The sequence below is a fragment of the Achroia grisella genome, unplaced genomic scaffold (assembly GCF_030625045.1).
Source record: "Achroia grisella isolate CSIRO2021 unplaced genomic scaffold, CSIRO_AGI_Agris_v1 utg862, whole genome shotgun sequence".
Classification (NCBI taxonomy): domain Eukaryota; kingdom Metazoa; phylum Arthropoda; class Insecta; order Lepidoptera; family Pyralidae; genus Achroia; species Achroia grisella.
The window spans coordinates 394,464-416,757 of record NW_026713046.1 but is presented as its reverse complement, the minus strand read 5'-3'; the positions used below and the strand labels follow the sequence as shown (position 1 = coordinate 416,757).

The following is a 22,294-nucleotide window of genomic DNA, read 5'->3' as shown; positions in this document are numbered from 1 at the left end:
CAGCCGCTTCCCCTGCCACTCGCGCTGCCGGAAATATTGCCGGGCGACAACTGAGCGAGAGGGCTGAATGTAAAAACACGCTGTCACTCGCGCTGCCAGTCCTTTGACTCGCGCACGAAAAACCGACAATCGTGGGAGCGCCGGACAGCGTGAGTGGCAGCGCCAATGGCATGGGAAGTGTTTACACTCTCGCGCTGCTCACTTCCCTGCCCACTCGGGCTAAGTGTAAATTGGGCATAATGCCCAATTTACACTCAGAGTGGGCACTACTTTGTGAACTCTATTTGTGTTGGCTTTATATGTCGTGATGTCGAATTCCATTATTATTATTATTACTAGTTTTATCCAAAAATTCTCATCTCCCCTCTTAAGGAGAGGAGATGGCAACATACCCCCGGCAGAAGCACAGTCGGCCGGGGTTCAGGGCCCCAGGGAGAGAAACCGGCGTACAATGCGGGCAGAATCTAAGAGCACCGCTTTCTGCATCTTTCCCGGGAGTGAGCCGCCTCGGAATCCCAACCGTCTGAGATGTTGCTCCAGACTGGTTGGGACAAGACCGTTCACCGATATAACGATTGGAATGATTTCGGTGGACATTACCCCCCACATTTCGGTCACCTCGTGAGCCAGGTCGAGATATTTTCTCTTTTTCTCAGTTTCGGCTTTCACGAGGTTCTCATCATGCGGTATGGTGATGTCCACCAAAAACACCCTCGAGAGTGCCCGATCCATCACCACGATATCAGGTTTGTTCGCAAGAACGGTCCTGTCCGTGATGATGGATCGGTCCCAGTAGAGCCTGACGCTGTCGCTTTCGAGGACCGGATGGGGCTCGTACTTATTATTATTATTATTATTATATTGTCATTTGTGAAAGCTAGTTTTTTTTTCGGACAACTCTAATGCTGTTGGCCGCAGCTGGCCTTTACAGCTCCACCGGACGTTAGGGATCGAGTGCAGATGGCACTGCAAACCCGCGGAAGGACTTATGGAGCGGCTGAAGGCCAACTCCTGCCTGTCGGATACGATTTTAGTCTGAGCGAACCACTAGGGGTTCGAACCTCGGCTCAGGCCGTCGTAATTTCGATCCCCGTTTGAATTGGATGGGACTTGGCAGCTAGGCAGTGACTTAGTTAGTTTTACAAATGTTTCAACAAATATATAAATGTATACTAGCTGTGCTCGCGGTTTCAGCCGCGTTAAGTTTCAATATAAAATATAGACTATGTGTTATTCTGGTGCATAAGCTTACTACTGTAAATTTTCATCAAAATCCGTTCAGTAGTTTTTGCGTGAAAGAGTAACTGCGTACTCACAAATTTTCGCGTTTATGTATAACATTACTAGTTGTGCCCAGGGTTACAGCCGTATGAAATATATAGACTATATATTATTCTGATGTATAAGCTATATTACTGTAAAGTTTCAATAAAATAAGTTCAGTAGTTTTTGCGTAAAAGAGTAACAAACATCCATACTCACAAACTTTAGTATTTATAATATTAAGATAATATAGCCATCGTTTTATAACAGTACATAACTAAGCCAATTACAGAGATCACGCTTCACAAGATATACAAACAATAAATTCAAGATGTCGTAACTCGGGTTACGTCACCGCACACCCCTCAGGTGCGATGACGTCACGGCCGCAACCCCTATCGATAAAGTCTTTCAGGGTTGTATTTTGCGCGGAACTTACCATCAAATAGAAATGAAATATTATACTTTTTAAGGTTTTTAGTTTTAGGTACAGTGCCCTTGTATATATTTTTTTAATTTCATTAAAAAATCAAAAATGATTTATTCATGTAGGACATTTTAACCGCTTATGAAAGTCAAGTTTTTGAATTATTATTTTTTCCCTACCATGCAGTTTGAATGAAGAAAAACTGTCATAAACTGAATGTCCCTTTTTTAAAACCATAGCTTTTTACATTGTTTACTGTCAATATAAAAAAAAATCAAAATATCTCTATTCATGTAGGTCTATTACAGACTCTTATGATATGTCAAATCTACCGTCAGTTCGGAATGATTTCGAGCTGAGAAGAACTGACAAGAAACTCAGCTCATTCTTTTCAAATGAGATTGTACAAGTTAACAAAAATAAAGATTATTTTTTTAATTCAAATTTGCAAGAATAAAGTGACTACCGGAATATGCTATTGTCCATTTTGTAAAAAAAAATTGTCTAATCAGTGGCCGTAATTATCGAGATGAGAAGAACTGACAAGAAACTCAGCTCGTATTCTTCTCAAATAAATGTACATGTTTACAATAATACAGATTCAATTAAATTCAAATTGTGGTAAAGAGTGACCACCAGCAAATGCTATTGCCATTTTGTCATGAGCAAATAGTCCAATCAGTGGCCATAATTAAAACAGACCAGTTGCCACAAGCAGCACCCGTTCACGAGTATGACGGATGAGTCAGCAAAACACTCAATCATATTATATGCTACACATTGACTTGGCTCATCACGCCGCCACAAGTTTGGACTTTACAGCGAGCATGACTGTTTCATGTTACTCCACTTCTTTACCATTCCAGTCCCACAAACAGTCTAATGGTATTTAATTATATGTAGGTATATATAGATCGCATGTTAACGCACAATGGATCTGTGAATTTTAAACTAGTTCCAGGAATTATTCAGTCGGAATCGAACTCGAATCGATTTGTGTACGTTAAAAATAAATTGCCCAATAGATCGAGTTTAATGGGAACTGAAAGGTCAGTGTACTACCAGTCAGCATAGTGCTCAAGTGTTTCCATCAAACTGCACGTTGGATTAATGTGTTGGAACAATATAATAATATGGTTGAGTGCAATGATGGTTAGCTCATCCGTCATACTCGTGAACGGGTGCTGCTTATGAGGACTGAGTTCAAATTACGAACACTGATTAGACTATTTGCTTTTGCAATAGCATGTGCTGGTGGTCACTCTGTTCTCCAAAATTTGAATATAAATAAATCTGTATTATTGTAAACATGTACAACATTTATTTGATAAGAATACGAGCTGAGTTTCTTGTCAGTTCTTCTCATCTCGAAATCATTCCGAACTGACGGTAGATTTGACATATCAGAAGTCTGTAATAGATTAACATGAAAAAAGATATTTTAAATTCGAATTTGATTAAATATTTTAATTTCAGTTATCTATAGATGAATAGGTGAATGAAAACTTTGTATCCCTTTTTACCAAAATAGCGCAGAAGGACTAGTATGAAATTTCGCACACTTATAATTTACATAGAGAAAAGCAGAATGCTATTTTTTTTTAATTTATGAATAAAAAATACATTAAATTAATTAAAAAAGAATTAGTCATTTCATACGTTATTAATTTTACATGGTGCTATGTATTTGACATACACCCGCATATATACTCTTTTGTTTATTGTTTACTAGTTACTCGCCTCGGCTTCGCACGGGTGTACATGTATTATACATATAAACCTTCCTCTTAAATCACTCTATCTTTTAAAAAAGGGCTTCAAAATCCGTTGCGGAGTTTTAAAGATTTAAGCATACATAGGGGCGGGCAGACAGCGACAGCGACTTTGTTTTATACTGTGTAATGATTATGCATATAAAGGTAGACAGAGAGAATGAAAAATAATTGGTTACAGAGTAATAAACTTTATAGAATAAATATTACTTAATGTTTTTTTTTATTTTTAATAGGTAAATCCGAAATATCTTTTGATATCGTAATACTTGGTTCTGAGTCACCGCTCGTGTACAAAATTATTTCTTAATATATTTTTTTAATACTTTGAAAGGTAAATACAAAACATCATTTGATATCGTAATGCTTGGTTCTGAGTCATCGCGAATGTAATAAATTACAATACTTTATATTTTTAACGCCTAATCAGTATACATTATATCATCAAACACAGTTTGCTTTTGACTGATATGTTTGACGTCAATATTTGATTGAAATGTTTAATTTGGCAGCTACAAGCAGCATGGATGGGAAAACAAAATGGCGGTTTTTTCTGAGCAATACGTTTACTTATATTGATTACTAGCCGACCCGCGCTACTTCATCTATGTCTATCTATACATCTATATATGTATAGATGATCTACTTATATATGTATAGACTTATTTTTAAACTTTCTCGTTTAATATATATCTATACATATAAACAAAATTGGAGTGGCTGTTTGTAATATTGAAATAACCGTTTTTTACTACATGCATATGAAACAAGCTTTTGCCCGCAGCTTCGCTCGCGGTAATGTATCCCCTTAGGGGAGGGATTAATCAAAATCCTTTCTTAGGGGATGCCTACGTCATAACATCTACCTGCATGCCAAATTTCAGCCCGACCCGTCCAGTGGTTTGGGCTGTGCGTTGATAGATCACTATGTCAGTCAGTCACCTTTGAGTTATATATATATATTTAGAAATACGGTAATTACACCAAAATAACATTTTTTACAATTTTTGTCTGTCTGTCTGTTGGTTCCGGCTAACCTATGAAATGGCTGGACCGATTTTGACGAGACATTTTTTGACAGCTGGTAGCTGAAGTAATAAGGCTACTTTTATTTTCGAAAAATAAAGTTAAATTCCACGCGAACGGAGCCACGGGTGAAACTAGTTTAATATATGAACGTATAACAATTACGGTTTCATCAAGTTTCGCTGACTATCAATTTAACATAAATATTTATACATTGATCCACTTATGTCTGATTTTCCAATCGATTATTCATAAACGTAAAGTGAGTACTAATAAATTATAACTGTAACCTTTCACTTAATGATTCAAGGGATTATTATTTACTTGGGCAAGGCATAAAGCCTTATGCGAGGCCTTGAAAACGATAACTGCGTAGTAACTGCGTATTTAGTGTTACGATGTAGCGTAGAGTCACAGACGACGCTACGCGACGGCCTAGCGTGGTTGACCACAGCGTAGCGTAGCCAGAACGTAGCGAGCGGAACTGGAAAACGCTAATATAGTGTCAACGATGATGATTTATTTACATTACTGGTCGCCAGTGGTCGAAATTTGACCATAATAATAATAATCTCAGGACAATTCACACAGCGCCATCTAAACCCAAGTTAAGCTAGCTAAAGCTTGTGTTATGGGTACTAGATAACTAATACAATTACATAGATAATTTTTTTTTTCGTAAATACATATGAAATGAAATGAAATTATTGGTGGTCTAACGGTCTAGCACACCGCTTTACGACTGATGGTCGCGGGTTCTATTCCTCGCACGGCACAAACATTTGTATTCATGAGTACGATTGTTTGTATCGGTCTGGGTGTTTTCTATGTATAATATGTATGTATTTACAAAAAAAATCTAAGTAATGTATTAGTTATCTAGTACCCATAACACAACCTTTAACTAGCTTAACTTGGGTCTAGATGGCGCTGTGCGAATTGTCCTGAGATTATTATTATTATAATCTGTTTTATAAAGTCTATGTATACGTATTTTTTAATTGTAATATATATATATGTGCGCCCGTACTGCGGGCGCAACTGAAAATCAGCGCTGGAAAAAATGTTTCCAGCAGTATGCTGAGTTGTGGCCCACATTGACTCTGTTTTTTTTAATGTGTAAATTATTCTTGTACTTCTTATGTTATTACTGTATAAAACAAGTTAATAAAATCTCTATTAAATAAAATAGATAAATTAATTACGTACACAATAGATGGTATAAACTAATTACAATAAATTAAATTTGAATAAATGATTTTCTATTCTATTCTACAATAAGTCGTAATAATGTTTAAAAATCATAATTACGGTATAATTACATTTTGATTCATATATTCTGTAATATAAAAAGGATGTTTTTCAAAATAATATTTTCTTTTCTTTTTGAGGTAATTGTTCGATAGTAATAGGTAACTTATTATACACTAGCATTTACCCGCGGCTTCGCTCGCGTTAATTTATCGCGTTTTATATATTAGGGGTGGAATTTATCAAAATCCTTTCTTAGGGGATGCCTACTGTGACGTGGTCGTGTGGAATGAGTAGTCATGCTCACTAAAATGTCCAGACATGTGGCGGCGTGGTGGGCCGGGTCAATGGGCTCCCTAAAATATGGTCGAGCGCAGTGATGGCTGGCTCATCCGTCATACTCGTGAACGAGTGCTGCTTGTAGGGACTGGTCTGCTCTTATCACTACGACTGATTTAATCTTATTGCAAGATTATATTTGACCCAAAAAATTAGTGCTTGTTGGTAGTTTGTATTCACACGTTTCGACTTGTAAATGTAAACTTACAAGGATTATTTAAAAGAGCAACACACAAGTTTATTGCTAGTTCTTCTTGTGATGAGACAGCTTTCCTAACGAGTGCTAGATAAAAAACAAATTGTTATGACTATTCAAAAGTGCTTAAATTAAGTTTATTTGAATAAATGATTTTCTATTCTTTCTATTCTATTCTATTCTGCGTCATAGCTGTTTTATGCATGTAAAGTCTCAGCCCGATCGGTTTAAAATTAACAAAGTTTCATATAAACTTTCATCCCCTATTTTATTCCTGTGGGGGTAGAATTAATCAAAATCCTTTCTTAGCGGATGCCTACGTCATAACATCTACCTGCATGCCAAATTTCAGCCCCATCCGTCCAGTGGTTTGGGCTGTATATTGATAGATCACTACGTCAGTCGCCTTTGAGTTATATATATTTAGATTTTTATTTTTAAAGTAATGCCTTGTTTAAAAGTCGTATTATATTGTTTTTGGCAATTGTATAATTATCTTTATTTACCGTGTGGTAATTATGATTATTATAATGTTTTTTTTTGCATAATTGTAAGTGTTATGTTAAATTTTCATAGTCTATTTATGCAGATATAGAGTAGTCATTGACCGTAATCACTCCACTTGTACTTACATGTCATTTACATAACACATTAGAACACAACAACACTCATACAAACTCATACACACTCATACATACACATGCATAGCGCGGACTTGCTGCGCATTTCATCACACAAAAGGTGATACTTATTTTAGCATTTTCAACAGTTGCCAACACTTAACACGCTCGTGATCTGTCAATATATGACTCAAAATGACAAATTACGAGTTGATATCGTATAGTAAGTTTAAAAATGTGATTATATATATCTATACATATAAATAAAATTGGAGTGTCTGTTTGTAATGCTGAAACAACCGTTGTTTACTACATGCATATGAATATATATACAATACATACACCGGAATAACATTTTTTTAAATTTTTATCTGTCTGTTTGTTCCGTCTAATCTCTGAAATGGCTGGACCGATTTTGACGGGACTTTTTTTGGCAGGTAGCTAATGTAATAAGGAGTAACTTAGGCTATTTTTATTTTAGAAAAGTTCAATAAAATTAAATTCCACGCGGACGAAGTCGCAGGTGCAGCTAGTCAATAATGTAACTGTAGTACATATTGTCTTTGGTCTAATTTATCTATAACTTTTGTTATGGATGTTTATAACGTACTCTGTGCGGGGGTAGCAGATTTTTTAGTAATATGTCCCTATTACACCATTGTACCAAGGGGGACCCCCCTTGGAAACCATCAAGATAAATTCCTGGTGAATTTATCACGATGGGCAGGTCAGTTAGACCTGATCTCACACTCATCTAATCATTCTTTACTGGTGCACCATTACATTACCATCCAAACTAAAACGTACTCTGTGCAATTACAGAAGCGGAGTCTGTAGTGTCAAATGTCGGGAACGGCCAAATGAAATGTATAGCGCGAATTGTTTATTTGAATTTATATTTAAATACAGTACAGTAATATAATATCAATAATCACAGAAAAAAACAACAAGCAACAAGCAATAAATTCAGTAATGATATCTTAAAAAAACCGACCTCTGGCCTCTCTGAAATGACTCCGAAAAAAAAAAATAAAAGCAGGTACTAACCGAGTATCACGCTGCAGGTGGCGAGGCAGTCCTCCTGAGTGAGGAAGTTGTTCCTATTCCCTCGACAGCCCCCGTAGTTGAAGGGTATGCACATACCCTTCATGGGGATGAACGCAAACCTCTGGTACATACCGCGGCAGGGGCCCTGCGACGGCTCCTCCATACAAATACCTGCAATCAGATACACATGTTACAGATAATTAATATATATAATATAATAATCTCAGGACAATTCACACAGCACCATCTAGACCCAAGTTAAGCTATTATAGCTAAAGCTTGTGTTATGGGTACTAGATAACTGATACAAATACATAGATATTTTTTTTTTCGTAAATACATACTTAATATACATAGAAAACACCCAGACCGACACAAACAATCATACTCATGAATACAAATGTTTGTGCCGTGCGTGGAATCGAACCCGCGACCATCGGACGTAAAGCGGTGTGTTAGACCGCTAGACCACCGAGGTCGTCATGCTTATGAACGTCAAATTTTTACATTATAAATTTATTTTTTCCCTACCGTCCAGTTCGGTATATAGATCCAATTGAGAAGAACTGGCAAGAAACTCAATTGAATTACTTTTTTTTTTAAAGCCAGTTTATTTACAATGTATATTTATATAGGTGTCTATGTCTAACATTAAATGAAAATTCAGTGCATGAACAACTATTGCCATGCACACTCGTCATTCAAGTAATCGTTAAGCTAGCTAAAGCTTGTGTTATGAGTACTAGATAACTGATATATATACATAGTTTTTTTTTTGTAAATACATACATATTATACATAGAACACATTCAGACCGATACAAACAATCATACTCATGAATACAAATGTTTGTGCCGTGCGGAGATCGAACCCGCGACCATCGGTCGTAAAGCGGTGTGCTAGACCTCTAGACCACCGAGGTCGTCATTAATTAGAGAGTAAGGGGGCCTCCATAAATTACGTGAGGTGTTTTTATTAATTTCCGTCTTTTTTTAATATTTAAATAACCGAATTTTACTACATGCATATGAATATAAATACGGTACGTACACCAAAATAACATTTCTACTATTTTTGTCTGTCTGTCTAATTGTTCCTTCTAATCTCTGAAATGGCTGGACCGATTTTGATGGGATTTCTTTTGGCAGGTAGCTGATGTAATAAGGAGTAACTTCGGCTACTTTTATTTTAGAAAAACAAAGTTAAATTCCACGCTGACGAAGTCGCGGGAACAGCTAGTAGTATAATAATATCTCAGGACAATTCACACAGCACCATATACTTAAAGCTAAGTAGAACTTATGTCATGGGTACTAGACAACCGATATATCCTTTGCCCTCATTCATTTTAAATGTTAATACAATACTTTAAAAACTTTTGAATTGTCTGCCTGTATATAATTCAAATTCAAAATTCAATTTCAAAATATCTATATTCATGTAGGTCTATTACAGACTCTTATGATATGTCAAATCTACCGTGTCAGTTCGAAATGATTTCGAGATGAGAAACTCAGCTCGTATTTTTTTTTTAATGTTGTATATATTTACAATAATACTATTTCATTAAAATTCAAATTTGGGAGAATAGAGTGACCACCAGCATATGCTATATAAAAAAAAATCAAAAACTCTAATCAGTGTTCGCAACCTGAACAGACCAGTCCCCACAAGCAGCACCCGTTCACGAGTATGACGGATGAGCCAGCCATCATTGCACTCAACCATATTAGAGGGAGCATATCGACCCGGCCCACCACGCCGCCACAAGTTTGAACTTTATAGCGAGCATGACTGTTTCAAGTTACTCCACTACGTCATTTATTTTATTTACAGCATAAACTGTATAATATACTAGCTACTTGCCACACCTACACCAAAATAACATTATTTACAATTTTTGTCTGTCAGACTAGAAAACAGATTTTCTAGTCTTCTTTTGTTTCAATAAGTTCTGCCTTTTTCTGCATCTGGTATTGCAATTTCAAAACCAAATGGAGTATTATTTTTGTGGTTATAAACTAACAAAATGCAGGCAATTCACTGTGCTCTTATTGGTGTGTTATTAACCAAATGATTCATAAGACACAATAGCAGAAGCAATCAATAAACAATTGCATAATAATTAAGTTAATTGCTACAACGTTTAGTTCGACCATTTGTAGTTTCTTAAGACAATGGAATAAATATAGATTCGTTTAATATTTCCGTAAACATTAAGAAAGAAAAAAAGAAAAACATGAACATAATAATAATAATAATAAACACTACAGCCGAGGATATACATTCACAAGAACTCAACAGATCAATTTCACAACAATCAAACTCACCGTCATTCACAAGTGACATAAATAGGATTAGGATGATACCAACCATGGATGTTACGCAGGTGGCAACTGCTTTTTTACCTGCGTCCACCAAGGCTGGAAAACCCCGAGAACGCATGAGATGGAGTAATGAAGTAAACACGTTCATAATGCGTACTTACTTAACTATTACTAATTTAGAAACTGACATGTCAACATATCGTAAAGAATTACACGAACTATTTTCACAACAATATCCAGAAGTAAATGTTACTGAACAAAGACTTTCCGACCAAATGAGAGCAATTGTAAGAAATAAATTACTCTCTCAAGAAGAACTTAACCGATTGAGAAAAGAAGTCCAAACAAAATTACAGGAAAATCTAGATGATAATAATACACGCAGACTGCCATACACTCAATGTGAAAGTGTTCCACTATCACAACCACACGTTTCTTTGGATTCAAGTTCAAACATACAAAATACACAAACATCACATATGCACATAACACCAGTCACACCAGGCACACAATAAGTACACACACACTCACGCATACATACACGCGCACACACATATACACACTCTGCATTTACTTGGTTTCGGCCCGTAAGTGTGGAGAAAACCAGCAAAAGCTGAGAAAAAATAAATAAATAATAATAGCCTACTATAAATACACCCCGCAGATAGTACTCGACTCTCCCGGTTATAGGTTGTATTGGGACAGGACTATAATAACAGACAAAACTGTACATCACAACAGACCAGATATAACGCCACATGATAAGGAAAATAAAATAGTTAACCTCATGATCCTCACTCTATCTATTAAAAAATCCGCTTCAAAATCCGTTGCGTAGTTTTAAAGATTTAAGCATACATAGGGACGGACAGACAGCGACAGCGACTTTGTTTTGTACTACATAATGATGATGATAAGTGTGCGAAAGTTCATACTCGTCCGCGCAATTTCTCTTAAAAGTGTATACAAAATTTTTGCTTATAGATATTTGTGGTACTAATAAACAATAACTGAACCAGTTCCTTTAGTTATTATCCTGATTTAGGTATAGATAAGTATATAGTAATATCAATAAAAACCATAGACAATCACTTGCGCAGTAGACGCTATTTGTGCAAACAATCGTGAGCCGGTCACGTGGTAACGTAATAAATCTCCAGATATTTACTTCCAAGGTCTCTAAATCTATAAAGGTATGAATGAAACGATAGTAACACTGGCTGCGTGCGATCATAAAACATTATATCTATACATATAAATAAAACTAGAGTGTCTGTTTGTAATATTGAAATAACCGTTTTTTACTACATGCATATGAATATACATACGGTATATACACCAAAATAGCATTTTTTTTAATTTTAGTCTGTCTGTCTGTTTGTTCCGGCTAATCTCGGAAATGGCTGGACCGATTTTGACGGGACTTTTTTTGGCAGGTAGCTGATGTAATAAAGAATAACTTAGGCTACTTTTATTTTAGAAAAAATGAACTTAAATTCCACGCGGACGAACAACTGTACCCACGAATTCGAGTTAGTTTTAGATATAATTTCATAATTCAATTAATTATGTTCGAATTTCGACCACTGGGGATCACAAGTACATATAAATAGATTAGCTTAACCATAGATATAGCATCCACGCTATGCAGGTAAATCATGTAAATATTTAGGTTTGCAAGAAAAGTCTGTGTACTCACGCTTGGCTGTAGCCATATCGATCTGGCAGTCTTCTCTCTCGACGCAAGGCCTCTGCTGCAGCAGCTCGACTCGCTCCGAGCAGGACAGCTGCTGGGTCGGCGGCACTAGCAGCAGCCGCGTACGGAACCTCACCCCGCGGCCGCAGGACGCCGTGCAAGGGGACCACGCCGCCCAGGGAGTCGTCGGGCACGTGGGGTCCACGACTTCCACCTCCTCAGCCTCCGTGCATGCCGGCTCCATACACTTGCGGTTCTCCTCTGTTCACAAAATAGATTTTTATTCAAGTGTCTGCCGAGGTTTTCTCAAGAAACAATAGCACGGGGTTTTTCAAGAAGGATGTTTTAGGGTTTCTTAAGGGTTGGGAACGTGTACTCCTCTGGTGTCTCATGCGTTCTCAGCTACCGTAACTGTTTATCATCAGATGGACCGTACGCTTGTTTGCCACCTACGTGGCATAAAAAAAATATTCGATAATATCACAGACCTACTGATACGAGAGGACACTTCTTCAGGCCCATATGGTTGAGGAACTGCCTGCGCCTGGTGCTGATGCCGATGCCGCACGTCACCGAGCACTCGCTCCACGGTCCCCACTCCGTCGTCTTGCAGATCCCGCCAACGTTCTCGATGGGGGGCACTGACTCGTTGTCTGGTTCGGTTTCCTCCTCGTTGCTGTGAACCAATCCAATCAGATTTTGATCAGAGGCAGCTAGAATCAGAATTTTGTGGCGCGGGTCTGTTTTATCTGGCTAATAGAAAATGTATTTTTATTCTAATTTTATACTTAAACTAGCTTTTACCCGCGGCTTCACTCGCGTTAATTTATCACCTTAGGGGTGGAATTTATCAAAATCCTTTTTTAGGGGATACTTACGTCATAGTAGCTTTATGCATGCAAAGTCTCAGCCCGCTCGGTTTAAAATTGACAAAGTTGCATACAAACTTTCATCCCCTATTTTATCCCCTTGGGGGTAGATTTAATCAAAATCCTTTCTTAGCGGATGCCTACGTCATAACATCTACCTGCATGCCAAATTTCAGCCCGATCCGTCCAGTGGTTTGGGCTGTGTGTTGATAGATCACTATGTCAGTCACCTTTGAGTTATATATATTTAGATTTATAATTATTTTATTGTACATTCTTTTATATACTTCATACTACTTTGTCAACAGTTTCCTAATATATATCTCCGCATTCCAAATCCTTTTCTATAGTTTTCCTTTTACCTATATACCTATAAAATAAAACCACAACAGGCTCCCCACCAACAAACTGTCCACCTTCATGAAGGATGACTACTGGCCGAAGGGGGTGATGTACCTATCACACTGCTACCGTCGCAAATTGCTATATATGTATACATAGAAATCACCAAGGCCGATACAAACAATAATACTCGTACTTAAGAATAAAATAATTACATCGCGAGTGGAATCGAACCCGCGACCATAGAAAGTAAAGCCATCTAAACCTCTAGACCACCAGTGCTGTAAAAAGCGCTGTACAATAGTTATGCTGTGGTACTGACTTGCACTCCGGTATGGCTGCTACACACATCTCCTTGGAGACTAGCTGCCGGCTGCAGCCGGCGGCCTGGGCACGCTGCGGCTCGGAGAACTGCCGTGTGCGCATGCGCAGACCCTTACCGCAGCTCACCGAGCACGCAGACCACGGCCCCCACGCGGTCACCCCGCACTCCGCTGTCAACATGTAAAAGACACGACTCCAGCATTTTCCTAACTAATTTGATTTATATTTTTAATCTCAGAATTATTTCTATCAATGAGGGTGTGGGGACAATAATAATAATCTCAGAACAATTCACACAGCGCCATCTAGACCCAAGTTAAGCTAGCTAAAGCTTGTGTTATGGGTACTAGATAACTGATACAAATACATAGATTTTTTTTATAAATACATCCATATTATACATAGAAAACACCAAGACCGATACAAACAATCATACACTTGAATACAAATGTGTGTGTCGTGCGGGGAATCGAATCCGCGACCATCGGAAGTAAAACCGCTAGACCACCGTGGCCATCAAAAGGATTATACTAACGTTTGTTAACAGCGTCCGTATTCTCAGTCTCCTCCACAATAAGTGACTGCAGCGTCTCCTCGTCGCAGGAGTGTGAGATAAGCTTCTCCCGCGTGAGGTACAACCTCGCCAGTGGCGGGATCTGTTTCGATTGGGGGTTGTAGAATGGCGCTCGGGGATCTTCTGGGTACATAGTGGTGATGCGGTACATCCTCTCGCGGGGATTCGTCTCCGAGTTTGGGGACTGCGGATAAATATTTACGATATATTAACACAATTTACGAACGCACTCGTACTTGTAACTCTCTCTTTCTCTCTCTGGATTTGGATTTTTATCGTTTTAATAAGTAAAATAGAAGATACGTTTTCTGTGTTTTTGTGTTTTGGGTTAGAATTGACTCCAGATATCAATCTGGACAGTACAGTTTACTCATTAGCGTCCTGACTAATAGTTTGGAAGTCAGGACACTAATCTAGTCTTGGACTGCTACTAACTTGATACTGATGACGTTTTAAAATAAAAATTAATAATATTTTTACCTTTATCATCATCATGGGATAGTCATGGGATACTCAACTGTTCCCGTCGTAGCATATCAAGACTTGTCATGCCCATATTTTCCTCAGTATATTTGAATTCTACATGATATGGATCAATCCTATCACTATCATTATTAACATTGCTTTGCTGTTATCCATTGTTTGTGGTCGGCCTAGTATGTTCTCTTTCTCCACTGATTCCTATTAGCCTCTAAACTTACTATCTTTTTATACATATCTACTTTCACACAATCCAAGATGGATTCTTTGATTCTTTGGTCATCCTCTTCATTCCATCCATCCACGTTTATGTTAATACTTTCTTTAAGACATGGTCTTCTCTCCAAGACCACTATGTTCCTATAGGATTAAGCTACTTGATGTTTAATTATCATCTTTGTGAATGTAATTCTATTTAAAATCTACAGTTAAGGTTCGCCTATCATCAAACCTACCAAATGGAAATAAAGCCTAAGAGTTGTCCTGACTCACCATGTAGGAGATGCCGTTATCGGTGCCGGCGTCATACGGAAGCAGATCGATGACCTTGGACTCGACCCAGGTGCAGTCCTTCTGGCAGAGGTCCAACCCGTTCACGCCCACCACCCAGTCGGGGGACGGACCTTGCGTGCATCAAACAAGGTTCTATTATAAATTGATGGATGTATTTATTGCAGTAACACACGATACAGGGGAAAGGGTATTCATTACACACTGTCATTCTAAAAACAATAATTTACAAATGTGTGTAATAATCAAGTACATAATACTGACCGTGGAGAAATGACATCACCTACCACAAATACACAGAAATGTTATGAGTTAAAATCTGCACGACACTAAATGAATCAAGAATCGCGTCCAATCTACGACGTCTACAATTGATAATGCCCCTGACTACACCATATGGGTAAGAGTCGTGTGGCTACAAATGCATTAGCTTGAGGTCTCCCTGAGCAAACATCACTGTGGTATATGTGTATATAGAAAAGAAGAAGGGGGGCCATTTATGATATTTTATTATATCCTATTTTTTTTTAATTATTCTCAAATTGTTAAATGTAGGTATGTGTACATATGTATCAATCGTCAATATATATCTACTTACCGAACATGGAGGCAAGCGAGAGCAGGTGCCGCTTGCGGTCGACGCTGAAACTGGCGGTGGTATTGGTGTTGACGCGTGGGTACCACAGACCCTGTGCCTTCACGATGGAGCGCAACAGCTTGCCCTTCTGGCGCAGTTCGCGCTCCTGCAGGTCCACCGAGCCCCACTCTGCCAATGATCTGTACCGTGTACATGCAAAGAGTTAAAGAAAAGACCCAGATAATGAATATTACTGACTAGACGGAAAAAATTTTGGGGCACTTGATACGACACAACGAACTTAAGAATAATATTAGCGAAGGAAAATATAATAGATGGAAAGAAACAAAGAGGAAGACCAAGACATAGCTATATTAAGCAGATCAAGGTTGGAGTCGTGTCGTATCAACAATTAAAGATATTGATGGAAAATGACAAGATTTCCATCGGTAAAAGCATGCTATTTATGAATGATTGAGGGAACAAACAAACTTGTGGCTCATCTGATGGTACGTGATCACTGCCGCCATGAGTACCCGTAACACTAGGGGAATTGCAAATTTTTGAGTAAGGCGTATTCTTTCCTTAAAAATTTCCCAATTCCCCTGGTGTTTCGGGAGCTCATGTGAACACTTAAAAGATGTACTAAAATAGTAAAATTGGTCTAAGCGTACAAATCCTGGACTAGATGAAGAATGACAATTGTCCTTTTTGTTGATGATAAAAACAAAGAAAAGAATAAGTGGTAGACATAAGAAATGTAGGCTAGAAAAGTAAAAAGCAGATAGACGAGGATCGTGGTCTACGTCAAAAATTAATTGGGCAATAGGGATAGTGATAAACAATATGATGTTGACAAAAGGCCGAAAGGTCCTATTTAAACAAAGGTTTTTGATTTTAACTTTAAAAAACTTTATTAGGTTACACTAAATTAAACACTAGTACCTAATACGCGCAGTTTTCACTGCGACAATACCTATATTGTATTGGCACATCAAACACTTAAAGTGATTCTACTCGAGTCTTCTATACTGTAACGGAAAAAGCGACAGTGTGGTACAAATATTTGCATTTGAAATTATATGATAAAACTAGCTTTTGGCCGTGGCTTCGCCCGCATTTATTTATCCCCTTAGGGGTGGAATTTATCAAAATCATTTCTTAAGGGGTGCCTACGTAAGTAGCTTTATGCATGCAAAATCTCAGACCGATCGGTTAAAAATTGACAAATTTTCATACAAGCTTTCATCCCCTATTTTATCCTCTTGGGGGTATAATTAATATAAATCCTTTCTTAGCAGATGCCTACGTCATAACATCTACCTGCATGCCAAATTTCAGCCCGATCCGTCCAGTGGTTTGAGCTGTGCGTTGATAGATCACTATGTCAGTCACCTTTGAGTTATATTTAGATAAAAGCGATAAGTTGGCATAATCACCTAAATCCATCGGTAGCGATCTGACCCTCTCCCCAAAAGGAGAAATTCTTGGGGTGTGTGGCGCCGATGACATCTGAAAAGTGTGTCAGCCACGCGGTCTCCACGGGGAAATCCTTCGGGTGGGTCTGGGCAGACCACAGGCCCTCGAATACCATCTGTAATCGCGAATAATTTGATTAAACAACTCCTTAACGAATTAAATCCATGCTGTGGAATTAGAATACATTGTAGGTAATCTAGTTTTAGAATACATTGTAGGTAATCTAGTTTTTTTATATAGTTGTGTTTAATTTTGTTTTGTATATAGTTTGTGTATAAAACAAACTATATATATTTTATATATAGTTTGTTTTATACATAGTGTAGTATTAATTCCACAGACAGATATTGTCTTCTCTAAGTCGCTGTTACTGTTTTTTTTTGTTACTTTTTTGTGTCTAACGTTTACATTTTTATTTTATTTTCTATTTATATTACTATTATTGTAGTGTATATTCACATAACATCAATAATATTTAAAATTATGTAACTTAAGGCAATAGCAGTCACATAGAAATTAAATTAAATAAAATGGTATTTATTAAGATAATAAAAATGTGTGTGCGTGTCAAATACATGAGTGTAAAATGTTTTTTTATTAATTTAAAGTATTTTATACGCATAACTAGCTTTTACCCGCGGCTTCGCTCGTGTTTAGAAGTATTATTATTAATTAGGTATAGTTTTTGCGGCTTTTCTTTTGTTTCCTTTTTTAGGGGATGCCTACGTCATAGTAGCTTATGCATGCAAAGTCTCAGCCCGCTCTGTTTAAAAATGACAAAGTTTCATACAAACTTTCATCCCCTATTTTATCCCCTTAGGAGTGGAATTTATCAAAATCCTTTCTTAGGGGATACCTACGTTATAATAGCGTTATGCATGCAAAGTCTCAGCCCGATCGGTTTAAAATTGACAAAGTTTTATACAAACTTTCATCCCATATTTAGATAAAGCTAAGATTAAAAAAAATGTGGATACCTTATACTTGGCGTGGTCGCAGGCGCAGCAGTCGGATGCTGCTAGCGAGGTGTCCTCGCAGACGCGTTTCGTCAGCTGACCATCCTCTGCAAACCAGCGGCTGGCGTTCTCGTGCACCATCGCCCTATTACATACATAAACTAGTTTATCCAATATTTACAATAAAAATAACGCCAGCCTTGCTTGAAGAAATCTCTTAATTATCTTATCTTATACTTATTGTATTTAAGTATGTATAAGTAATGAAATGCACTGCTGCAAACATCTAATTTAATAATATAAATATTATATGAGTTATCCAGTAGAGACCCGGGTGCTGCTTGTAGGGACTGGTCTGTTCAGGTTACGAACACTACAAGTGCAATAGCATTCGCTAGTGGTCACTCTATTCTCCCTAATTTGAATTTAAAATTGAATCTGAATCATTGTAAACATGTACAACATTTATCTAAAAAGAATACGAGCTGAGTTTCTTGTTAGTTCTTCTCATCTCGAAAGCATTCCGAACTGATGGTAGATTTGACATATCATAAGAGTATGTAATAGACCTACATAAATATAGATATTTCGAATTTGATACTATAAATTACAAAGATTATAGAAATAATTATAATTGTCCTATGTTGGTATCGAACCTATTTCGTCACGGTTGGCGATCGTTAATAGTTTTTATTTATTTATAATATTGCAGTAAAATATAAAATTAAACCATACTGTGACCAGTTTTGACGCAATATATAAAAGTAAGTCCGCAAATATATATAATATATGAATAATAATATTCAGAATGAAATTTTTATTTAAGTCATCGAGAAAGGGATGAAACAATTAACAAAGTATTGAAAAACGCCTTTTTTCAATATAACTCGATAACGGTAAGTAATATGTAAAAATTATTTAAATAAAAGTTGTAGAGTAAAAAATTCTGCACAAAACACGTCCTCTTCATTTTTTCAATATCTGCTGTTGTTTAGCCACAAAAATTATTCAAATAAATGAAATTATGAATTAATAAATATAACATAATGTGCGAAAAAAATTGCATTACGTGCAGTGTCTAAAACTCACTTCAATAGCACACATCCGGAGCCTGTAGCGGGCGCCTTCCACATGACCTGCACCTCCGTCTTGGGCAGGTCGTCAGCCTCCACCACTGAGTTCACGCACTCCTCGTCGAACTTGCTGAGTGTGTCTGCGAACAGCTGGAACTGCCCCAGTTTGCTGGGGGAGCGCGGCCCCGCCGGGTCCAGCGGTTCCGCGACTAGACGGAACCTGGTGAACTGCTGCACCACGTCGTGGGTTCGAGACCCTACTAGAGTCACTGTAATCCAGACAAACCAGTCATCAATCTATCGTCTATTACAATGACACATTTAGAAATACTTATACCAAATGATATAAACACTTGAAGCAAAAACTATGTACCCATTTTACGTAAATTTTACGAACGGACCAATATAAATTATTGCACATTAAATTAATTTTGCACTTCTGAAAATTTCAATTTTGAAGCAATACCTATTTCCTGTCAATATATTAATTAAATATAGAAATGTCTATTTACTCATATGTATATACTAATACATATATAGTCAGTGTGTCTGTTTGTTCATGCTAATCTCTGAATCCTATCCCATCCCCTGTCTTATCTATTTAGTTTGACTAAAATGTTATTTTATTATACTTAACTAGCTTTTGCCCGCGGCTTCTCTCACGTTAAATTGTCCCCTTAGGGGTGGAATTCTTAGGCGATGCCTACGTCATAGTAGCTTTATGCATGCAAAGTCTCAGCCCGATCGGTTTAAAATTGACAAAGTTTCATACAAACTTTCATCCCCTATGAATGATTGATTACTTCTATATATAGATAGAAGTAATCAAAGTCCTCTCTTAGCGGATGCCTACGTCATAACATCTACCTGCATGCCAAATTTCAGCCCGATCCGTCCAGTGGTTTGGGCTGTGCGTTGATAGATCACTACGTCAGTCACCTTTGAGTTATATATATTTAGATTTATTGTGTTAAATATAATATTTGTTATCGTTTCCTTGAATTTGATTGTGGCCCAGCTCGCGCGTATCGTGCTTCATTGATTCGCACACAAAGTATTATACACTTCATTAAAATATTACATTCAATACAAATATTGTTTTAATCTCCGTCAAAACAGCGAGGTTTTATAGTTTTGTTGTAGCTCTTTTTTTTATAGATGTGTGTCCCCCGCGTCCCCCCCTGAAGGAGATTGTTAGTAATGTGAATTAATTACCCTATTGCTAGCAATGTACCATGTCATTTTGACCGCGGTTCCTCCTGGAAACCATCGTTATAAATTCCTGGTGAATTTATCACGATGGGCTAACTGATCTGACTTCATGTTCATCTTATCATCCTCCACTGGTGCCCCGCCAACGTAAACCGTTAGCGCAGGCGGGTGCACCATTCCATTATCATCCTCTAAAAAAAAACAATCCCCCTCAGGGGGAAAGGGGACTGTTAGTAATGGGAACTGATAACTCCCATTGCTAGCAATGTACCATGTCAGGTCGACCTCCCCGTGGTTCTTCCTGGAAACCGTCGTGAAGAATTTATCTTGGTGAGTTTATCACAATGGGCTAACTGACGTGACCTCATGCTCATCTTATCGTCCTCCATAAGTGTCCCGCCAGCGTAAACTGATAGCGCAGGCGGGTGCACTATTCCATTATCATTCATAAAAATAAAAAAAACAATACCTTTTTCCTCCTAAATTTGACTTCTTTCAATTTGGGCATCGTAGCCTATGAAATGGAGTCACCGATTTCGATGCGGTTTTTTTTTAAATTACGCGGGCACTAATTTTCTTGACAAAATTTTTTCTAGTCTATTATTTTTTTAAGTCTAAGTCATCGTTATTATTATAGCTACATACCAATGTATCGTTGCCCTGGTGCATATCGTTCCACGTCTCCATTGATGATCAGGCGGTAGAAGTTATCACCAGGTGACTTTGCAGCGGCGTTTTCAGGGGCCAGCTCGCACCCGCGTGCTGCCGCCAAGCATACGGCCAGGCAGATGAGTACCCGCATCATACCAGCGCTTGCACTCAGTCACACATCTGTTGACAGGCGAAGTTGTTATGAATATCATAAACGTTACGTTTAGGAAGACCATAAAAAAAACATATATAAAAAAAACAGATGTCACTTATACAAAAGTGTATGCGATATCTTTACAGTTTATGCACATATCTGATGATTCTTTTAACAAGTACAAATTACTCCCGTGTAAGCCATGCTATTTTTAGAATAGAATAGAAAATTATTTATTCAAATAAACTTACAAAAATTCAAAAGTGCCTCAACACGTTTGAATAGTCATCACATATTTTTTAATCTACCGCTCATTCGGAAAGCTGTCCCATCACAAGAAGAACGAGAAAGAAACTTGCGTGTTTCTCTTTTATTTTTTAACAACAAATCTCAAAACTTACTACAATAGTAAGAAATTAAAATATACATATATTTACTTTTTTTTCTTGTGAACATAACTATATATTTTCATAATTCAATACAAACAATTAAAAAAAAAAAGACATATATTTATTTATACACATACCTATATATATTTACGTTGTATAGTCAATATTGCTGACATTTCTTTATATAAATAACTAGCTACTCGCCCCTTCTTCGCTCGGGTGTACATGTATTATACATATAAACCTTCCTCTTGAATCACTCTATCTATTAAAAAAAACCGCTTCTAAATCCGTTGCGTAGTTTTAAAGATTTAAGCATACATAGGGACGGACAGACAGCGACAGCAACTTTGTTTTATACTATGTAATGATGATTTGCAAAACTTCAATAATAAAAAAATTTATATTTATTCACGTTGCTTATTAAATCCTCTTGGATTTACTTCTTTAAATAAATAATAGTGTTTGTGAAAAGAACAATAAGGTGTATCTATTATTTTGTACATCTATATCTCCCTAAAACAAATAAACAAGATCTATGAAAGTTCAAAAAGAAAAGATCGTAAACATTATCAAAACCAGATGAGGGAGAATGTTGGGACACTTGATACGGCACAACAAAGTTATAAACATTAATGAAGGAAAAATAGGGACACGGTAAGAATTACTTATATATTATACTAGCTGTAGGTACACGCGACTTCGTCCGCGTGGAATTTAAATTTATTTTTCTAAAATAA

General features: G+C 37.2%; 2 protein-coding genes across 3 annotated transcripts in view; one reads left to right on the top strand and one right to left on the bottom strand.

The window, feature by feature from the left end:
* LOC131852795 (phosphatidylcholine:ceramide cholinephosphotransferase 2-like) overlaps positions 1-22,294 on the top strand; it is a 200,469-nt gene that overhangs the window by 110,870 nt on the left and 67,305 nt on the right. The window lies entirely within an intron of this gene.
* The window catches only part of LOC131852792 (spondin-1), a 51,868-nt gene that overhangs the window by 24,316 nt on the left and 5,258 nt on the right, over positions 1-22,294 (bottom strand). For both annotated transcript variants that reach the window (XM_059203524.1, XM_059203523.1), the window contains exons 2-12: positions 21,006-21,191; positions 19,165-19,417; positions 18,097-18,220; positions 17,080-17,234; positions 15,662-15,840; positions 15,046-15,176; positions 14,035-14,257; positions 13,498-13,669; positions 12,453-12,640; positions 11,968-12,225; positions 7,942-8,112 (exon numbers count right to left, since the gene is read on the bottom strand). In XM_059203524.1, coding sequence (XP_059059507.1) covers positions 7,942-8,112; positions 11,968-12,225; positions 12,453-12,640; positions 13,498-13,669; positions 14,035-14,257; positions 15,046-15,176; positions 15,662-15,840; positions 17,080-17,234; positions 18,097-18,220; positions 19,165-19,417; positions 21,006-21,165 — 2,014 coding nt within the window. In that variant the 5' untranslated portion in view covers positions 21,166-21,191. The remainder of the gene's footprint in view (positions 1-7,941; positions 8,113-11,967; positions 12,226-12,452; positions 12,641-13,497; positions 13,670-14,034; positions 14,258-15,045; positions 15,177-15,661; positions 15,841-17,079; positions 17,235-18,096; positions 18,221-19,164; positions 19,418-21,005; positions 21,192-22,294) is intronic.